This window comes from Pseudopipra pipra, chromosome 3, assembly GCF_036250125.1.
Source record: "Pseudopipra pipra isolate bDixPip1 chromosome 3, bDixPip1.hap1, whole genome shotgun sequence".
NCBI classification, from domain to species: domain Eukaryota; kingdom Metazoa; phylum Chordata; class Aves; order Passeriformes; family Pipridae; genus Pseudopipra; species Pseudopipra pipra.
In genome coordinates, this window is record NC_087551.1 from 38046691 (window position 1) to 38064570 (window position 17880).

General features: G+C 35.8%; 1 protein-coding gene across 2 annotated transcripts in view; it reads right to left on the reverse strand.

Annotated features, from left to right (window-relative positions):
- FMN2 (formin 2) overlaps positions 1-17880 on the reverse strand; it is a 158331-nt gene that overhangs the window by 2400 nt on the left and 138051 nt on the right. For both annotated transcript variants that reach the window (XM_064648704.1, XM_064648703.1), the window contains one exon: positions 14666-14815. In XM_064648704.1, coding sequence (XP_064504774.1) covers positions 14666-14815 — 150 coding nt within the window. The remainder of the gene's footprint in view (positions 1-14665; positions 14816-17880) is intronic.

Below are 17880 nucleotides of genomic sequence, written 5' to 3' on the forward strand. Positions count from 1 at the left end.
TCCACAAAATAGTACTTGCACTCTAGGGCTGTTGTGGCCATACCTGGCATTTACAAGGACAGGCATAATCAAATGCCTAATCAATTCTAGTTACAAAAGCAATCAGTACTTACTGCAGTTGAAGATTCAAATGTATGAGGGTTTTAAACACACTGGGTCACATGAAGTTTACATTTCAGAGCATTCATGCAAACATTGCTAAGAAAACTTATTTTTATCACTGTTTAAAATAATTCTTCATCCATTCCCAAACTCAGTACTTCAACTACAGTTTAAACAAAGTTTCTCACCAAGCTATCTTTCCTTCCACTCATTTTTGTTTGGATTTAAAATGGTGAAATAGCTTAATCTAAATTTCCAGCTTCCATTGTAACTTAAAAAAAAAAATGGAAAATTGACATGGAACGTGATGTTTAAACATGATGTTTAAAGGTGGTGTGAGTCACTGCACATGTGTCTTTCGTTCCAAAGCTGAGGAGCAGGTTCCCGAAGTAAGGGTCCATTTCTTAGTTCTTCCTGACTTGGTAAACACTACCAAATTAGGACCTTGTGAAATCCCACCACATTCTTGATAAGAGAAATGTCCTTTTTTGCCATGCAGATAGGAAATAAACTGTGAAAGGCAGAGGACTATACTCAGACTGGGAGCCTGCCAGAATAATTTGATGGGTTGAATGTCACACCGTAAAATATTTCTTTACCACTTTCACTGGTTTTGTAGATCAACCTTGTAAACACACATGGTTACTGAAACACTGATAATACAGATTTAACTTATAGACTCTGAGCTCCTAAGACTTACATAAACACTTTCCATAAGATGACATTAAATCACGTGAGATCTGTATTTATTTATTTATATATAAATCCTATATTGGCTTGCTCTTGCCAAAAGTATAGACTTTAGATGGCATGTACTCTGCCTTTTCATCATTATCCAACAGTGAAAAAAAGAAACAACAGCTAAATGATATTGAAGAAATTATATATCCTTGGCTGGTTCCCTGTGGTTCATCTCCAGACCACTCATATATCTGCTATTTCAGCAAGGCTACATAGGGCAATGTGAGAATCAGATTTTGTGTTACTATTATTTTTAATATTTTTGTGTGTGTGGTAAGGGCCAGATTTTGAAAATAAAACTCCAGCTGGGTCTGCTAAGCACATTAAAAAAAACCGCCTTCACATTCATCTCTCCTTTATTCAACTTCCCCAGACACACCTTGTTCTTTTCACAAGTTTCAAATTTATACTTCAAAAAATTAATTTAAATGTCAGTTCTTTTTCAGCACTTCCAACAAGCTGCCCTCTTCATTTGATGGCCTTATATGTTATCAGTGTAGGGAAACCTTTATGTGCACAGGTCGGGGGCAAAAAAAAAGCTTTGAAAACTGTTGTTTTCAAGCTGTAATGATTTCTATCTGACTGCAAATCAGACTGCTGGAGGATAAACTAGAACAAAAATGTCAAACAGTCGAGTAATTCACTTTCAAAATATATTTAAATAGATTTGGTAGAAGTGACAGCCAAGATGTGGTGATAGCTTCAAATAGAAGCTTATGGGAATTATGCAGAATGAAGTAAAATTCAAAGACATTTTCTTTTTCCTAAAACACTTTTTTTCTTCTGCTTTGTGTCTACTTATATCCAAAGGAGGAAAAGTATCTGTGACACTGATCTTCCCATGACCTTTCAGATATTCAAACATATTCAGACATATTCCAACCTATCAAAAGCCATTCTTACAAAGTCAGATATAAAAAAGCATGTCTATCATATAATTTCCTTTTTTTTCAAATACAAATAGAGCTGGCTCCCTTCACTGGTAGACATCATTTAAAGAACAAAATGAAATCTTACTTGGGAGTAAATTAGTATCAAATCCCAGGGACTGTATAAGTACTATTTAGCTTATCAAAATGACTGTTTTATAGAAGCAGTGTAACATATGCAAGTATTCAGACTACTCAACATGCAAATGACAGCATATGTAACATACAAAAATATTTATCAAACCAGTTCACACAGATCCAGATGTTATTCTCAGGAAATGCCAAGGAATCTTCAATTCCAGTGTTTGTCCCACCTAAATATCCTCCTTCCAGGATAGATTACCCACTGCTGGCTAACATACCAGGTCATGAGACAACACAGCTCTCTGTGGGTCTCATATCAGTTCAAAGCAAAAATCCTCACACAGAATGGAACCCTCGATAATGCAGTTCTTTTCCAAAGAGCAGTGTCACTGTCAGTGTAACATCTCTTCTGTTAGAGAAACAGCTATCTGGAGAAAGGCTGTCTCTGCTTGAAACATGCTAATAACACGCCACTCTGTGAGGGAGGAAGTCAGAACTTCTGTGTCCCTTAGATTGCACTTCAAGAAACGATCCACAATCTCCAGACTGATAAATGGCAACCTTAAGCTTGTGCAACTCATTTTTCTAGGATTGTGTAAGAGGTGCTGGTCTCACTACTATGGTTGTGGCTCTCAAGATTTTGGGAGCTTTTATAAAATTCCTTGGAGTTTGAGCCTATTTATTCATACCAAGGGGAATGCAGAAGATGAGAAGCATTACTCCCTAATGCACTTAAAGCTGAGAGCTAGCAGGGACTCAGTTCCAGTTCCCACCATATCACTGACTTGCTCTGTGGGTTTGGGACAGCTCACTGTCCCTTGGCTCCCATTCTGCTCTTTGTGCAGGAAGACTGAAGTGGTTGGATAGAACTTCAGTGAAGTCAATACCTATATATATGCATCTTCAGCAAGAAATGTAAAGATAGGACACGAAAGGCTCATTGTGAGGAGGCTTAGTTTGTGACCATGTTAATTCCGGAAGCAAGGAGAGCTGTATAAATCTACAGTTGTATCTAAAAAAGAAAATCCAGAGACTGGTGAAATATAGAGGCAAAGACAACCATGAGCTTTCCACAGGGCTAAATCATAAACCAGTGAAAGTGGTTATCAATTTCTACAGTGTGTAAGTATATTTTCTGAAGACTGATCAATCAGCTAAATTAGAATTTTATTACATGTAAAATTAAAATAACCCAATTCTTCTAGAAGAACAAAAGGATGTGTTTTGGGTAGGAGCATCCACACCATTTAAACAGTATGATCAAGAAAAGCAGATAAAAGGTTACTTTTAAAATAAGAGCAATAGTCCTAGTTCAGCTGGAAAATAACTGCCACTGGCAATTTTTTGTCAGCTTCTAAAGTTTTCTCTATTGGCCATGAATGATTCTTCATCTTTCCATAACACTAATGAGATTTAGGTGATACTGTGTTGTTTCTGTAAGCTCATGCCTGGTACAAGTCATACTTCTCACAGTGGCAAGCAAACTCATGCATACCTTCCTCGTGCTCCGGCTTTTCCTGCACTACTTCTCACTGACTTCGATGACACCCTGCTCAGCATGGAGGTGCAAGATAATAATTTGAGGCAAAAATCTAAGTGCAAAAATTATATGAACACTAGTGACTAGTTAACTCAACTCTGGTGAGTTGTTAGAGCTTTATGAAAAAATTAATGGATCTAATTTAATAACGGAAGGAGGGAAGAGGATTTTTGGAGAAAACAACACAAGACTCCCAAAAGTCACAAAAGGAGGAGCAATTGCATACAATGACATACTTCCAGGCTCTAGACCAAAATGACACTACTGTGCCAATGCAGAACTCAAAGAGCTCATAGAGCACAAAAGAGTTAAAAAAAGTTAAATCCCCAGTCCTAGGAAAGGAGGGGGGTTCAATTGTCAGGCCCTGCATGGAAAGATAGGCTGCCACCTGGGATCTGGTAAAAGAGTCTGAGAAAAGTGAGTGTTCCCCAGTTCCTGAGAATTATGACCCGTAGGCATGTATAGAGATTGATTTATTGTTCTGAAGATCTGTTTCCACTTAAACTATTTAGTTCTACAATACTAATACTTTCTGTTAGAGAGGCTGTTCAATCCCTTTATAGAACCATCACTCTCAATTGTATCCAAATACTCAGAAGCAGGACAGATCCTGCTTCTAGGCATGATGTGAGAGTGGGAGAGTAAGATGGAGGTGGCAAGGGACATGGTGTGCTCTTGAAGTAGCCAGGTACTACAGTTAACTTGGTAAGTGCGATGGGAATGATTTGCAAGCTTGCAGTGTGCTAAGCTTCTTTGCTAAACTGATGCTCAAACTATCTCACTTCATACTTTTCAACTGCTTTGCAAGCTCACTTTCTTTCAGCAAATTGACTTCGGTTCATTTACTATCAACCCTTGTCACATCTTATGCCAATTCTGTCTTAAAAGTGAACATATGAGTTTGATAGAAAAGATAATATCAGCTGCATTACCTTTAGCAATTTTTGCCTCTTACTTATTTTCCCAAATAATTTCCTGATTTTGTCTTAACGAGAACATAATCCTAAAAAAACTAGTCTTCCCATCCTAGACAACCAGAGACTTGCTTAACTCTCACTGTAGTAATCTGATGAGCAGAGTTATTACAGCAGTGGACCCAACTTCAGGCCCAGGGCAGATTCTATAAACACTTGTTAAGAATGTTCATCACTTGAATTTCTCTTAATATTAAATTTAGCTAAAGCATTGCTTGCATTATTTCAGAAAGAATATACTTCTAAACAGCTCAACAATAAGTAAGCACATAGGGAACATACAACAGTGATTCATGGATCAGTTAAAAAAAAAAACACCTCCAAGTGAATGAACAGCCGGTCACTTACAGAAACTAAGAATTACAGTCCCAAAATCTGCTACTTAATAAGATTCAGAGAGTCTAACAATTGTTGCCCATAACAAAAGATTCTTATTTCTTCCATCATAATAAAACCTCTTCTCCAGCACTTTCACCTCCTACTGCCTCATATTTATTGTGAGGCAAACATATAAAAACTACGATTAAGTTTAAAGACAGTCTGTAAGATAAATAAGCAAGTTACATTTTGGCATGCACACAGGAAAAAGAAACCAGACATCCTTACAAACCCAAAAGACAGAGTATTTTTATCTGCCTTCTAGACCGATAGCCAGCCTGGCCACAACATATCAAGGCTTAGAGACTTTCTGTCATCATTCAATCCATTGAAGGGGTAGCCACTTTCCTGCCACTAAATATTGATAATTTTGTCTGAAGTATCTGTGGCAGACAGGTTCATTTCCTACTGGCTCCATCTAGGCTTGGTTGCCTTACACTTCACTAGTGAGCACTATGACATGACAAATATAATCACAGTGAGAAGACTGGAAAGTTATGTGCCTTAGGTAGCAGAGCTGCTCACAAAAACTTCCACGATAAACTCAGACAGATATTACTTTTACAGTTGACAGTATAGTTCATGAAACCCAAAAGACATTTTTCTGTATTTTTTTAACATAAAACAAACCCAAGGTCAATACTCGTTATACTACTAAGTGCTTATTATCAGATAAATAAAAATGGTGTTGCCAAAATATATTATGTAGCTTTGTCTGGGTTGGAGATTTGTTTGAACTTGTTTATAATAATAATAATACCTTTACATATAAAAACAAATAAAAAAAAAAATCTTCAACAAAATTATCAAGTGCCAGATGTCTTTCAGATTTCAGGAGCAGAAAACTTTAAAACTCTTTTCTTAAAAACTCTTCCAGGGCAATGTGCTTGTATTTTGTTTTTCTCTTTGACTGAAATATTGAAAATATTTTTTGCTAAGGAATTTTTCTTCAGAAAAACAAACAAACAAAACCCCCAAACCAAAAACAAACACAAACAAACAAGCAAACAAAAACAAACAAAAAACCCCAAAACCCCAGAATGGAAAATTACAATTCCCAGCATAAAAGTAGAGTAAAAAATGTAGAGCTTTTACTTTCACGCCAATGGGGTCGAAATGATGACACAGATATGATTCAGTAACTGACTGCAAAGACTTTATACAGATAAGAAGCACACTGTAATGTACCTCGTCCCCTCAAACTGACTGATGAAAACTAACCTCTGCCTACCAACAAAGAGATAATGTTTTAGACTATTGTGACATCCTGCCAGCTCCTTGTATGATTACTTCAAGGACCACAAAGCAGATAGTGGCTGTCAGAAAGATGCAGTGATTAATCATAATTTTACTAAGAGCACCATGAACAAATAGATTGAAATTTTTTAATCTGGGCACTTAACACAGCAAAAATCCTGCAGCAGGACTCCGATTAAGACCCCTCCTCTGTCAACAGTGTTGAATAGACTTTGGGGAATACATTTCATGTCAAATGGGTCTAAAATAAGGCTTTGGGGCCAGTCCAAATGAAAATTAGACTTTTCCTATTTGCAGAGCCTTACTGTAATCCACCACACACTTCACAATATTCTGAAAGAATTTAAATTCTGAAGTATTCAGTTTCACTTGGTTCTGTCTGGCAATCATAAATCATACTCTTGGTGATGTAGGGGTTCTACTCTTGTCTATGCAGAGATACATAGATGTACATAAATAAAAAAAAGAATACTGTTTGAAACATGATTTAAAAATTATCATTTTAACATTATAGAAAATTTCACCTTGAAAATGTAATGATGTAAAAAAATTGAGTTAAGTATAGCTATGTTTCTAATAAAATGCAAACATGCATATTTCCACTTAAATACACTAAATATATTTAATGACTTCTGTCATCAAATTGTCAAACTGGCCAGTATTTCAGACTATACCTGGCTACCTTCACGCAAGATGGAAACCACTTTCCTACAGACCTTAAAGATGAAAACTGAAGTTAATCTAAGAAAAGACAGTCATTATCTTACATTGTTTTTCTTGGAAGTGAAGCCAGGCTTCTCTCGGAGCTGGCTACATTTGGGCTATTTGGTTAGGAAATTCAACAAGAAATGATAAGGGAGGCGACCAAAACTGGAGGTAAGGTAAAACTGGTAAAATAATCAGCAAGCAAAAGAAAGGAAACTCGTGAGTGAAGAGAAATGTGAAACTCCCTGTTAGCTGTAAAACATTTTTAAGCAGCAGATTTTTTTAAGAAGGAAAAAATTCAATATGTAAAAAAGAATGAGAAAAGTCTCAGTAAACAGACCTCCTGGAGAAGAAGACTGTCTTAAAGAGGATATGGAGACATATCCTGGACAAATGAGTTGCTACACTGGGTATACTGGGGCTACTACATTGAATAAAAGATTGGCAGTACAAGCAAAGATGAGAATTGAGTGCGTAGAAGAGATCAGTGAAAAGAAATTTAAAAAAGTAGAAGTCAGCTGGAGAGATACCACATTAAGAGGTCTTCTGTGCGGGAGATGGGAAAATAAGACGCTTTGAGCTTTGCTGCATGAGGTAAAACGAGCCCATTCATCATTATGTAATGACTTGAAAATGACTGCAGGCACAGCCAGCTTTTCCCAAATATGGAAAATAACCCTGATGTTAAACTAGTCCCTATATTGATACCATAAAACACGCACACAGCCATGCACTTACAGTTAATGGATGTTGGCATGCACTGGTTTGGTAAACTATCAGTAACCAAGGAAGCTAACATCTTCAGTAGTTCAGAATCAGTCTGCGTTAGAGTAGATTTTAAGTATTTGAGAGCATCTCAAACTTTTGGGGACTAATAATTTAATGATAAATGCTGCTCATTTGTAAAACATTACAATGCTTTATTGAACATGAAATGTCAAAGTAATAATTTTGCCTGGAAAAGTAGTAGGATACTATACTACTATTAGAAGTATAGAAAATCTAGTACGTGACAAAAATTTTAATTATTTTCACCAATACGCAAGTATTTGTTGAATATATTGGCCCGATTTTTATCATACGCAAATGCCATTTTTTTTTTCCCAAGAACTGGTGAACTAGAAAAGGTTAAAAAAGATTGAAAAGATCACTACATTGTAGGAATAATGGCACCCCATATTACTATACTTATTACTATCACACCCAGTCTGACAGCTGTGAAAACAGGCTGTAAACATCATTATGAGATGATGATTGGTATCTTCCTTCTGTTATGCACAACACACATACTAGGATGCAACATAATGTGCCAGTATGGCACACCACTGTCACCAGGCAAATAGAGACTGCTGAAAAGCCCTTCTGCTGTTTATGTGGGGGTATTCTAGAATCTAGCCTCACGCAAGTCACAAAAATTAGGAAGGATTGCAGGTTTGGACTTAGTTTTTTACTAGAGCCTTTGCTTTGTTGAAGTTTACTATTTGTAAGCACCAGTCATCTCACAGCAGCAAATAGAAATATTTGTTCTTGCCTCATAAAATGAGGAATTACTTGAAAACATTAGACTAAGGTATTCAAAAGGATTTTTGACCAAAGATCCAGATTGAGAAACTTATCTCCAAGTGATTTTAATTTTCACAGAGTTTTCCCTCAAAAGCAGTGTTAAAGAACGAAAGTTCTGTTCACCTCCTCTAACCAAAATACAATGGTGTTTTCATTGAAAAAAAAACAAAGAAAAAAGACTAATTGCCAAAAACGTACAAGAAAAATACCCATACTGAAATGCTGAGCAACTTCTTTCAGCTAGACAGCAAACTGTCTCTTTGTGAGTCACTGCCTCTCAGGATTGTTCCTACCTGCTGAATCTTTGGTGTGTTTGAGCATTTTAAAGTAGATTTTCCAAAGGCCACAACACTATTTTCCCATCAGAAAGCTATTTTATTTCAAGGTAAAATTTTGAATACTCCCAAAAACTGACGATCCTTCTAATTATTCAATTTAATGTCATATAAACTGCCTTATGTTTTAAAATCATTATAACTATGAGTTGTAAATCCAAGCCCACCAGAATTCAACTGAATTGATTAGAATGCAACAAAGACATTGAGATTAAAGTTCCCAAGTCAGAAAATGTATCTACCCATGACAACTTACTAACATAACGCTTGGAGTTTTTAGTTGGCATTACAAGAACATGCCAAGCAAAATGTGACCCCACTAAACATACCCCCCATGTTCATCATTTCCCTCTCATGCTGCAACTCCATATACATTTTTCTTCTCTTTTCTTCCATTTCTGTATTTCTTTGCAAGTGCCTATTCCCATGTCCCTCGATTTCTCAGTCTCAAGTCTGACTCACTGGTTCATATTATGAGCGCTAACAAAATATCCCTTAAATTACTCTGAGGACATTGCTTGTGCTATGGGATTTAATGCCCTCCTCTGCAAGCAGAAGTGGCAACTTACCAATATGCTCCTCACTGTGCGATGTACAGATATCCAATGCCAGACTTTAAATTGCTCAACAGCAAGTTTTAAATCATCCTGCCGAGGAGTCTGTAGGGAGACATACCAGTCTTTCTGCAGAGGGAGATCAATGAGCTGTGGAGACACACTGGCCAGGAATCTCCCTTTCATCTAGATATACACAGTGTGACACACCAGGTGCCAGCTTAACTGCTATTCTTACGGGAATGGGCAACTTCTGCATTTGAGAGACGAGTGCATTTTTTTGAGTTTATAGATTACTTTTAATGTGTCAAAGATTTATCGTGGGAGTTAAAGAGCTGAATAAAATCAGCCAGAAGAAATTCTCAAGATTAGTGTGATGCAAGATATCAGGGACTTACAGAATTTTACCATCACGTTGATCCTGCTTAAGAACTCTCCTCTGCTGGCATACCTGACACAGTCTCTGTTCAGCTACATGCCTCCTCATAAAGGCAAGGACCTGACTGATATTACAAGCAATATATACCTTACACACACATTTACAGGGTACCTATAGCTGTCCCTCTCTCTCTTCCCCCCTTCCGCTCTCCTGTGTAGAAATACAGGTAGTATAAGGTAAATCTTTGCAAAGTTGCACAGGCCCTCTGGAACAGCAAACAATTTGAAGAAATGGAAATATATCCAGAACTGGAGTGAACAAACAAGTGTAAGCACCTCCCTTGTACCCAAAGAAAGGGAAGGTGAAACTGCACCCTGCATATGAGTTTCTGCCATGTTACTGACCTGTTTCTAGTGAGATCTGAACTGGCATTTACTACCTAAAGATATTGATACTAGCCTTTGACAGCCGGGGTGTATTTCATGGCCATAAAGAAAAGACGAAGCTGTAGTCCTAAAGATGAATCATTGCTGTCCATAACAATATGAGATTTCTGACAAATAATTGTATTTTTATGAAGGATTCACATATTCCATATTTGATATGCTGCCATGACCAGCAGTAGCTTATTTTTTTTTATTTACCATAACATTTCAAGACTTCCCTCTTTGGTTATGTTAGGTGTTGCCTCATGAGCACTTTTTTCTTTTCATTCCCAGGACAGAGTACCTTTTCCTGGTTCCTAGGAAAATGGTAGAGTCTGAGCAACAGATTCTGCAGGCCTTTGCTGGATGTAAAGAAAAATAAAAATATTTCTTGCTCTCGCAGAAGTGCTAGACTGGAATAGTGCAGTTAAGGTTGAATACATCTAACTCAGAAATATAAAGAAAACAAGGTGGGACTGAAAGAAAGATATTAATGAAAAACGGGTTAATATATTTATAAGTCAGACTGTACAAGACACTTGCTCTCACTACAGAAGGAAAAAAAAGAGGTATTTGTAGATTAGTGATGTGATCACCTAAGATTTTTCCCATGAAGGTGAGACTTTTGCACAGCTGTTACTGCAGCTGTGTATTATCTGTCTCTGTGTATTCAGAAAACAATGTGCATCAATGGGCACGCAGCATCTGAAAATCATGTATAGATAATGAAATGCTGAACAGGAAGACTGCAAAGTTCAAAATCATACTTTGTCTTTTGAAACAACAATGAAAAAATACTAGGGAAAACACATCAGTTCTTCTAGTCTTTCTTGCTGATCAAGCATAAAATGCAGGCTATACTGACAGTAAACCTTTCAAGAGTTTGCAAAGTATGAATGCAAACCATAGACTGCCAGAGACATTAAATAAATTATCAAAGGACAATGATAATGACAACTTTAAAAAATCAAAACACATCCCAGTAAGTTTGATTGTGGATTTCCTTTGGTTGTTTTTGTTTTGTTTTGTTTTCTTGGTTTTGTTTGGTTTTGTTTGTTTTGGTTTGTTTTGGTTTGTTTTGGTTTGTGTTTTTTTTCTTAAAGTTGCTTAATCAGAAAGAATTAATACTACTTTGAAAATTTTCACTTAAAGGGATACATATTTATGGTAGACATAGCATTAGAAATTTCAACTTCCACAAAATATTTTCAAGAACTTTATAAATAACCCAGATATCAATTTCTATTGAAATGGTCTAGTTAGCCATAAGTATAGTGTGACCACGAGAAATAGTACTGTTCAGAAGACCTTTTGGCAGACCTATACTTCTATTGTAATTTTCAGGTGCATTTTTCTTTTTATTGCTACTGTATTTCACAGTTTATCATGCATAATTTTCTCTACAGCTAGTATTTTCCAGTTCTGCTTTACTTCAAGTGAGGGAAGAGTGAAAGCCATAGAAAACTTTATAAAAATTGTTTTTAACTTTGCATCATATTTCTTTTCTCATCCTCCAGTAAGAAAATACAAAGTCTCACACTTCAATATTTATCTTTTGCATATAAATGCCTGGCAAACCAATATGCAAGTTGAAATACCAAGGCAAAAGTGATTAAAATAAGAATTGGCTGACTGCTTTCTTTAAAACATACACATTTAATCTATTGGTAACAAAAAATAGTACCACCTTAGGAAAATACCATCTACGAAAATCTTTTTGGGTAAATTATTGTAAAACAGTGTGACGCATATTTGCAGACACTAAATAAGGAACAGCCTCTATTAACAGTCCATATGGAAACTGGGGTATAAAATATTCTAGAAACATTGCCCACAGTATTAAAGTTTGTTAAACTGAACACTGAAGTGAAGGGAGAAGAGGCAAAAGAAAACCCCAAACCAACCAGGGGTTGAGAAAGGTGATTGAAATAAAAAAAGCGAATAAAGTTATACGTTTTATAAATAATTATTGTAAATAAAGTTTGTTTCATGAGGAAGAAACCTGGTTATTAGTTCACCAAAGATGTCATACCACAGTCCCTTAAAAAGTCTCACCATTTCTGTCACTTGATTTTGCCACTAATGAATAACTACAGAAAGTTTCTCTGACCATTTAAGTTCTACCCTGCTCTTCAGCTTCTGCAGTAGAAAAACACCTAAGAACGTCAGCAAAAGGGAAAAATCTATTTTCTTGAAATAAATAATTGTATTTCAGTGGCAATAGATGGATTTCAGATTTTTGTCACCTACACCTGTTGATCTAGACTGAGATTTTGAAACCTATCATGTTGTACATTCTTACACCTTTGGGCAACATGTATTTTTCCATCGAGATTTTTCTCTTTTGACCTCTCAATATCAAGACACCTTCATATCACAGCATCTTGTTTTTTACTAAGAGAGGCAGAAATGTAAAACTAAAAAAAAAAAAAAAAGCCTGAAAGACAACTTCACATATCCTGTTGAACTATGATTGGAGGCAAAGAATTTTCTGTGCAAAGGCTTTGATAAGACAGTTGTTTAACCAAAAAAGATTCTTCATTTTTGGGAAAATTTCTTGTTTGGAAAATTGTTACTCTTGCTGGCAATTTGACAAAAATATTTTAATTCCTAAAATGTAATGAAGAGAGCTTGTCTTGCCAGACCCGACAAAGCACGGTGCCAAACATTTTTGAGAGATGAGCACAACCAAGACATCAAAGGTTTCCTAAGCCTAAATCCTTCCTCACCTGACCAAATTAAATAGAGCAGAAGAGTTAAACTTGATAAGACATGTAAAAATTAAAATTCAAAACAAAAATCTACCTGTGATTTTCAAGAGGTATCATTTTCAGTTTTAGTGACTTCCTGGACTGAAGTTACACATTCCTGTCTGAACTCCTGGGAGAGCCTCTTTCAACCCATCAGTTCCAAGTCTGGGTTTGGATCTCCCTGCTGTTCTTACTAGGGATCTCCCAGTTTCTTTTCCCACTGTAGGTCTTCCTCATTGCGCTTTCGCTTCCCTGTCACATCCTGCACCTGCAGCCATTTTATTTTGTAGGTTATACACGTTCAGTTCCTTTCAGGCTAAAAAACACCCTTGTCCTAGAAGGGACAAGCTGGCAGGCAACGTTTTTTCTGCTGCTTCAATACATCCTCTTAGTATACACATACATTGAACTGAGAGAGTGTTACATGATTGTATTACAGCCCATTCTCTTATAGAATCACATATCATTCTCTTAAGCTTTAGGTGTTTAAGAAAAATAGAAGGAAGAGGTTTTGTGCTTATTTAGTTAATGTCTTAAAAGAAAAATATTTTGTAGTGAGAATTCTCTGGACAATTTTTTTGTTGGTGGGTTTTTTCTGGTTTTTTTAATCTTTTTAGAAAAATAGATTAGTATTTTGAAATAAAAGGACATTTTTATTAAATCCTGTCCAATAAAATACACAAAATTAAATTAACCTGTATTAAGTAGGCAGCAAAATCCCTGCATAGGAAACTAAAAATAGTATTTAAGTGTCAACTCGGTTTCAAAAAGATATACTTAATTACATAAAATTAAGCCAGACAGTCAGTAAAATTAAATAGGTCCCTAGAGAGCTACTGTACTGAGTTAACGTTCTCACTATGTTCTTGCAATAGTACCAGAATCCAGTTTTCTTATCTGTGAGACTGCTTGTTCCAAAATGTATCCACTTACAGCAAATATATATGGTATACACAACATTGATTGTGTTGGTGCCTAAGGAAAGTTTTCAATAACTTCCTAAACCAGTAATCTTATGTCTGTGACAATTACATAGGATGAGTATGCTTGAAAAAGAGGCCTGTACTTGTCAATTTATCTAATAATGGACTGATGTCAATCATTTAATGAATGTAAAGCTTCAATTGTGTTAATATTTAGGCTCAGAAGTAACTTCACTATCTGTATACCAAGATCAGTCAAGTTGCTAACAGTTGTAGGTTTATACAACAGTGCTTAGAATTTTCATGTTTGTATTTGTTTAGTTTGTCCTTATATGGCATTTATTACTTTTTAAACAACTGATTAATTCTTGGCATAATTTTTTAAACAAAGGGTGACCACTATGGACTGTCTGCACGCAGATGAAAGCAAACTTCGTAACTCCTCTTAAACATGGACCAGACAGCATGGCTGATTTTTCAAAACTGCTGTCTTATTTCTTTATGCCATATATACAACATGTGCTTGTGTCCATGGCCTGTGATTTGCTGTACAGTTTAGAGTCCTTTTTTTTAATGCAGGGTCAATTATTCCTTCTGTCTTCCTTTTCCCAACATCATTTGACAAATATTTACAATATGCCATGTCTTGATGCCTTGACTTTCTTTGACTAAATATGCTAATGGAAAATATTTAATCAACTTTCAGACCTGAAACAAGTTTCCCATTCTTTGGTCTCATAGTAGCATAGTAGTTGCATGCTCTGCCAAAAAACCTTGTTCAAGTAAGGGACCCAAAAACTCTAGCACAAACTGGTATTAAAATCCCATTCAAAATTTATGGTGTATGGAGGTTTGGGCGTGGTGGGGGTGGGTGTCATGATCTGTTAAAAAAAAAACTAAGTCTGAGAAAACTCCAAAAGACATTCAATAGGTTGTGTGCCAGTGAAGTGAAGCTGACTGGTTTCTGTGCAATTGCTTCTAATAGCACACTTTGAGAAAAGCCTTTGAACAAACAAATAAATGTACCTTTCTTGAAGAATAAGTTTGTTTTCTTTCTTCCAGAAGTCTTTGAAGTCAGAACTGAATTCATGCCAAATACTGAAGAAAGAGTGTGGGGACACCTCTTTCTCTCCCATTTTTGGTTTCATACAGAAATAGGCTGTAGTTTCCAAAAAGCTGTCAAAGAAAGCAAAACCAGCAAATGTTACAGTCCTTACTGATGTAATTTTTTTTTTCTTACTTAACATTGACATAGTATTTAATCATTCTTGGTATCAGACCTAAAATGAAAGAATTCAAAATCATAACAGTTCTGAGCTCTTCATATACAGGCAGGTATATGAAGATGATTCTTCAGTGCAGTTGGGATCTGGCATTCATCATAAGTTCAGGTTTTGATCAAAGTATTTTCCATTTCAAAAGCTGTAGTGAATTCACTGTCAACAGCCTTGCAAATCCAGATATCCACACCTGCCCATATGCTGCTTTTCTGTTGTGTTTAAAGCTGTTACCAAAATACAGAGTGAAAGCCTATAAAGGACTGTAAATAAACTTCTCTGAGTTCTGCTGGATCTATACTACAACACAATAGCTTAGGTTGGAGCCTACACAGAAATATTAAAACTCAAACCTGCTGTGTACTAAACAAGAAATGACACAACAGAAAACTGGGCCGGGAGCAGCTGTGCCAGAAAACAGGTGCCCATCGTGACTCTACCAGAACAATCTGACAATCTCTTCTCAGCACAGCAAATGTAAAACTAATATAGTAAACACAAAATCTACCCAAGTATGAACACTGCTGAAACGCAAAGGTCATATTTCCAACACTGAGTGAGAATTGTGACTGCAACTAAACTTAACATATTTCTGTGTTTGAAATGCTTCTATTTTATTTCAGGAATGTTACAGGAAGGTAAAGAATAATTATGTAAAAATATTTGTTTGATTAAGTATTATTACATTTTATTTTTTCACTTAATGTTTTGCAAATACTGGACATTTTAAGAACGTTTTTCCCCATCTGAAGCTCAATGTAGCAGCCCCTGGAGAATTTTTAATTTTATGAAAAATTCAGTGGAAAACTGTATCTTGAAATATAATTGTAAGTGCTTTGTTCACTGATCTATTACTACTCATTGACTCCAGTAGTAATTTTCTATGAAACATACATCATAGTTTTAATCACTGTAATTGTGGGGAAAAAATGCAATTCCAGTTAAATAGATGGAAATGTCATTTTAGTCACAGAAGTTGTATCTTCATTCATGGACTATGATGGTGACAATAATATACAAAGATTCAGCCATTCAGAAGAATCAATCTCACAAAGTCTCCATGAAACTGTCCTAGTTCTCAAAACCCAATATTCCAGTTGTTTTCCCCAACGTGAAAAATAAATATCTACATACATTATCCTATTTCTCAATAAAAAAAGCCTAGAGCTTAAAAAATTAACATTAGTTTACCAATCAAATTCTATATGTTTTTCCTCTTTATTTGTATTTCGTGTTTTCATCTGCTGAAGCAAATTGAAGCTGTTGAGCAACAAAGTTGTAGCACAGAAAAATACAGAAAACATTTTAATTTTTAAAACCATGGCATTTATACTCAAATGTCACTTTACCTGAGCATGTCATTTCTTCAGCTCTCTCAGTTAGCCTACCATGGCACTATGTTCTGTAAGTCAGTGCTTGGTTAATACATAGAATACCTTTTTTTTTGTGGCTGAATTTATTGTTTGTTAAAAATTATTTATAGATGAATAATACTACTGATTTAAATATTCCATTTTGCTTACCTATTTACATTTCCCCCCCAGTTTTATACTGAGGAAAATATTTATCATCTATCCTGTGATCTCACATAATTCCTCAAAAAAGAATATCCCTGACATTCATCAGTCAGCTGCACTAGGTTTTAAACTTTTTGCCTACTGTCACATATTTTTAACTTTTTGCAAGACTGCAAATATATCAGGGAGATCTTTTGGTTTTCCTTCCAGTCTCTTCCCCTGGATTTACAGTTCTGAAGCTGGCTAGTGGGGGAGTCATATCAAAGTCTCATTTGACTACTCAGAATGAACTGACAATATTTTTGAAGGAACATGAGGAATAAAGAACAAGAGACAAATCTGGAGGCATCAGCTCAGTCAATGGCTTATTATTTAAGTTCTATGAATAAAGGCCACTAATGGTTTACAGAACAGAGAAAGACAAGACATTCAAATAAGAAGCCTTGTTTTGAGAAATGTGTCTTCAAAATATTTTGCAAATGAGAATAATGAGAAAGGAATTTGATGGTGAATGACCGTCAAGCCAGAATTCCATCACAGGAAAACATCCCAAGAAACAGGAAGCCAATCAAAATAAAATTCATACTGCATAGAAGAATGCTCAATTAAAAAAAAAAAAAAAAGATAAACAGTACTAACTCTTCGATTACTGCAACTATCCTCTTTGAGGAGAAGGAGATAGCCAATGTTTTTTTCCTCTGGTGACTGAAAATCTCCCTGAAGAACACTTGTATAGCCGGTATAACCTTACACCTGCATACAGCTGTGTCTAATAGCTGTAAGGTAATTACTAGGTTTATAGAAAGAAGAGAAATGCTCATACAGGTTGTTTGCCTCCCTGACAGTTACTCTGGGAGGTAAGGGAAATAAGCCATCTGTGAAATGTGAAGCAGCAGCAGCATAGCAGGTTGTCATTGTTAACACGTCACACCTTTCTAATGCCCAGTAACAATGCACAAGACATCAGCTGCAACACAGTAATACTTCAGGGCACAAATCTCCATGAATCAAATATTTTTTTTTTGCTATACATAGAGATCAAACAGTCAAGACAGTTACTATATTTCTTCCAACCAGAGAGGTCTACCCTTATTCAGCAGGTTTTTTAGAGTGTGTTTAGATGACATACGGAAACCTGCTTGCTATACATTTGATGCTGTCATTTTTGTACTGCAAGACAAAGTGGTGAAATTCACACATGAAAGACAAAGCAAACAAAGTGAATCCAAATGCATCAAATAATAAAACATGGACAGCAGTAAATCCTCTCTGTTACCATGGTCTTTAAATATCTGAAATGGAAATGTTTACATATGTCAAACTAGACATATCTCAAAACTGATTTTGGGAGGGGACATACATTTTAAATACCAAGAGAAATTTGGATGACATTGCCATAGCCCCAAGACTAGACACCGTCCTTTCAAACTTCAGCCAGGCAGTAAAT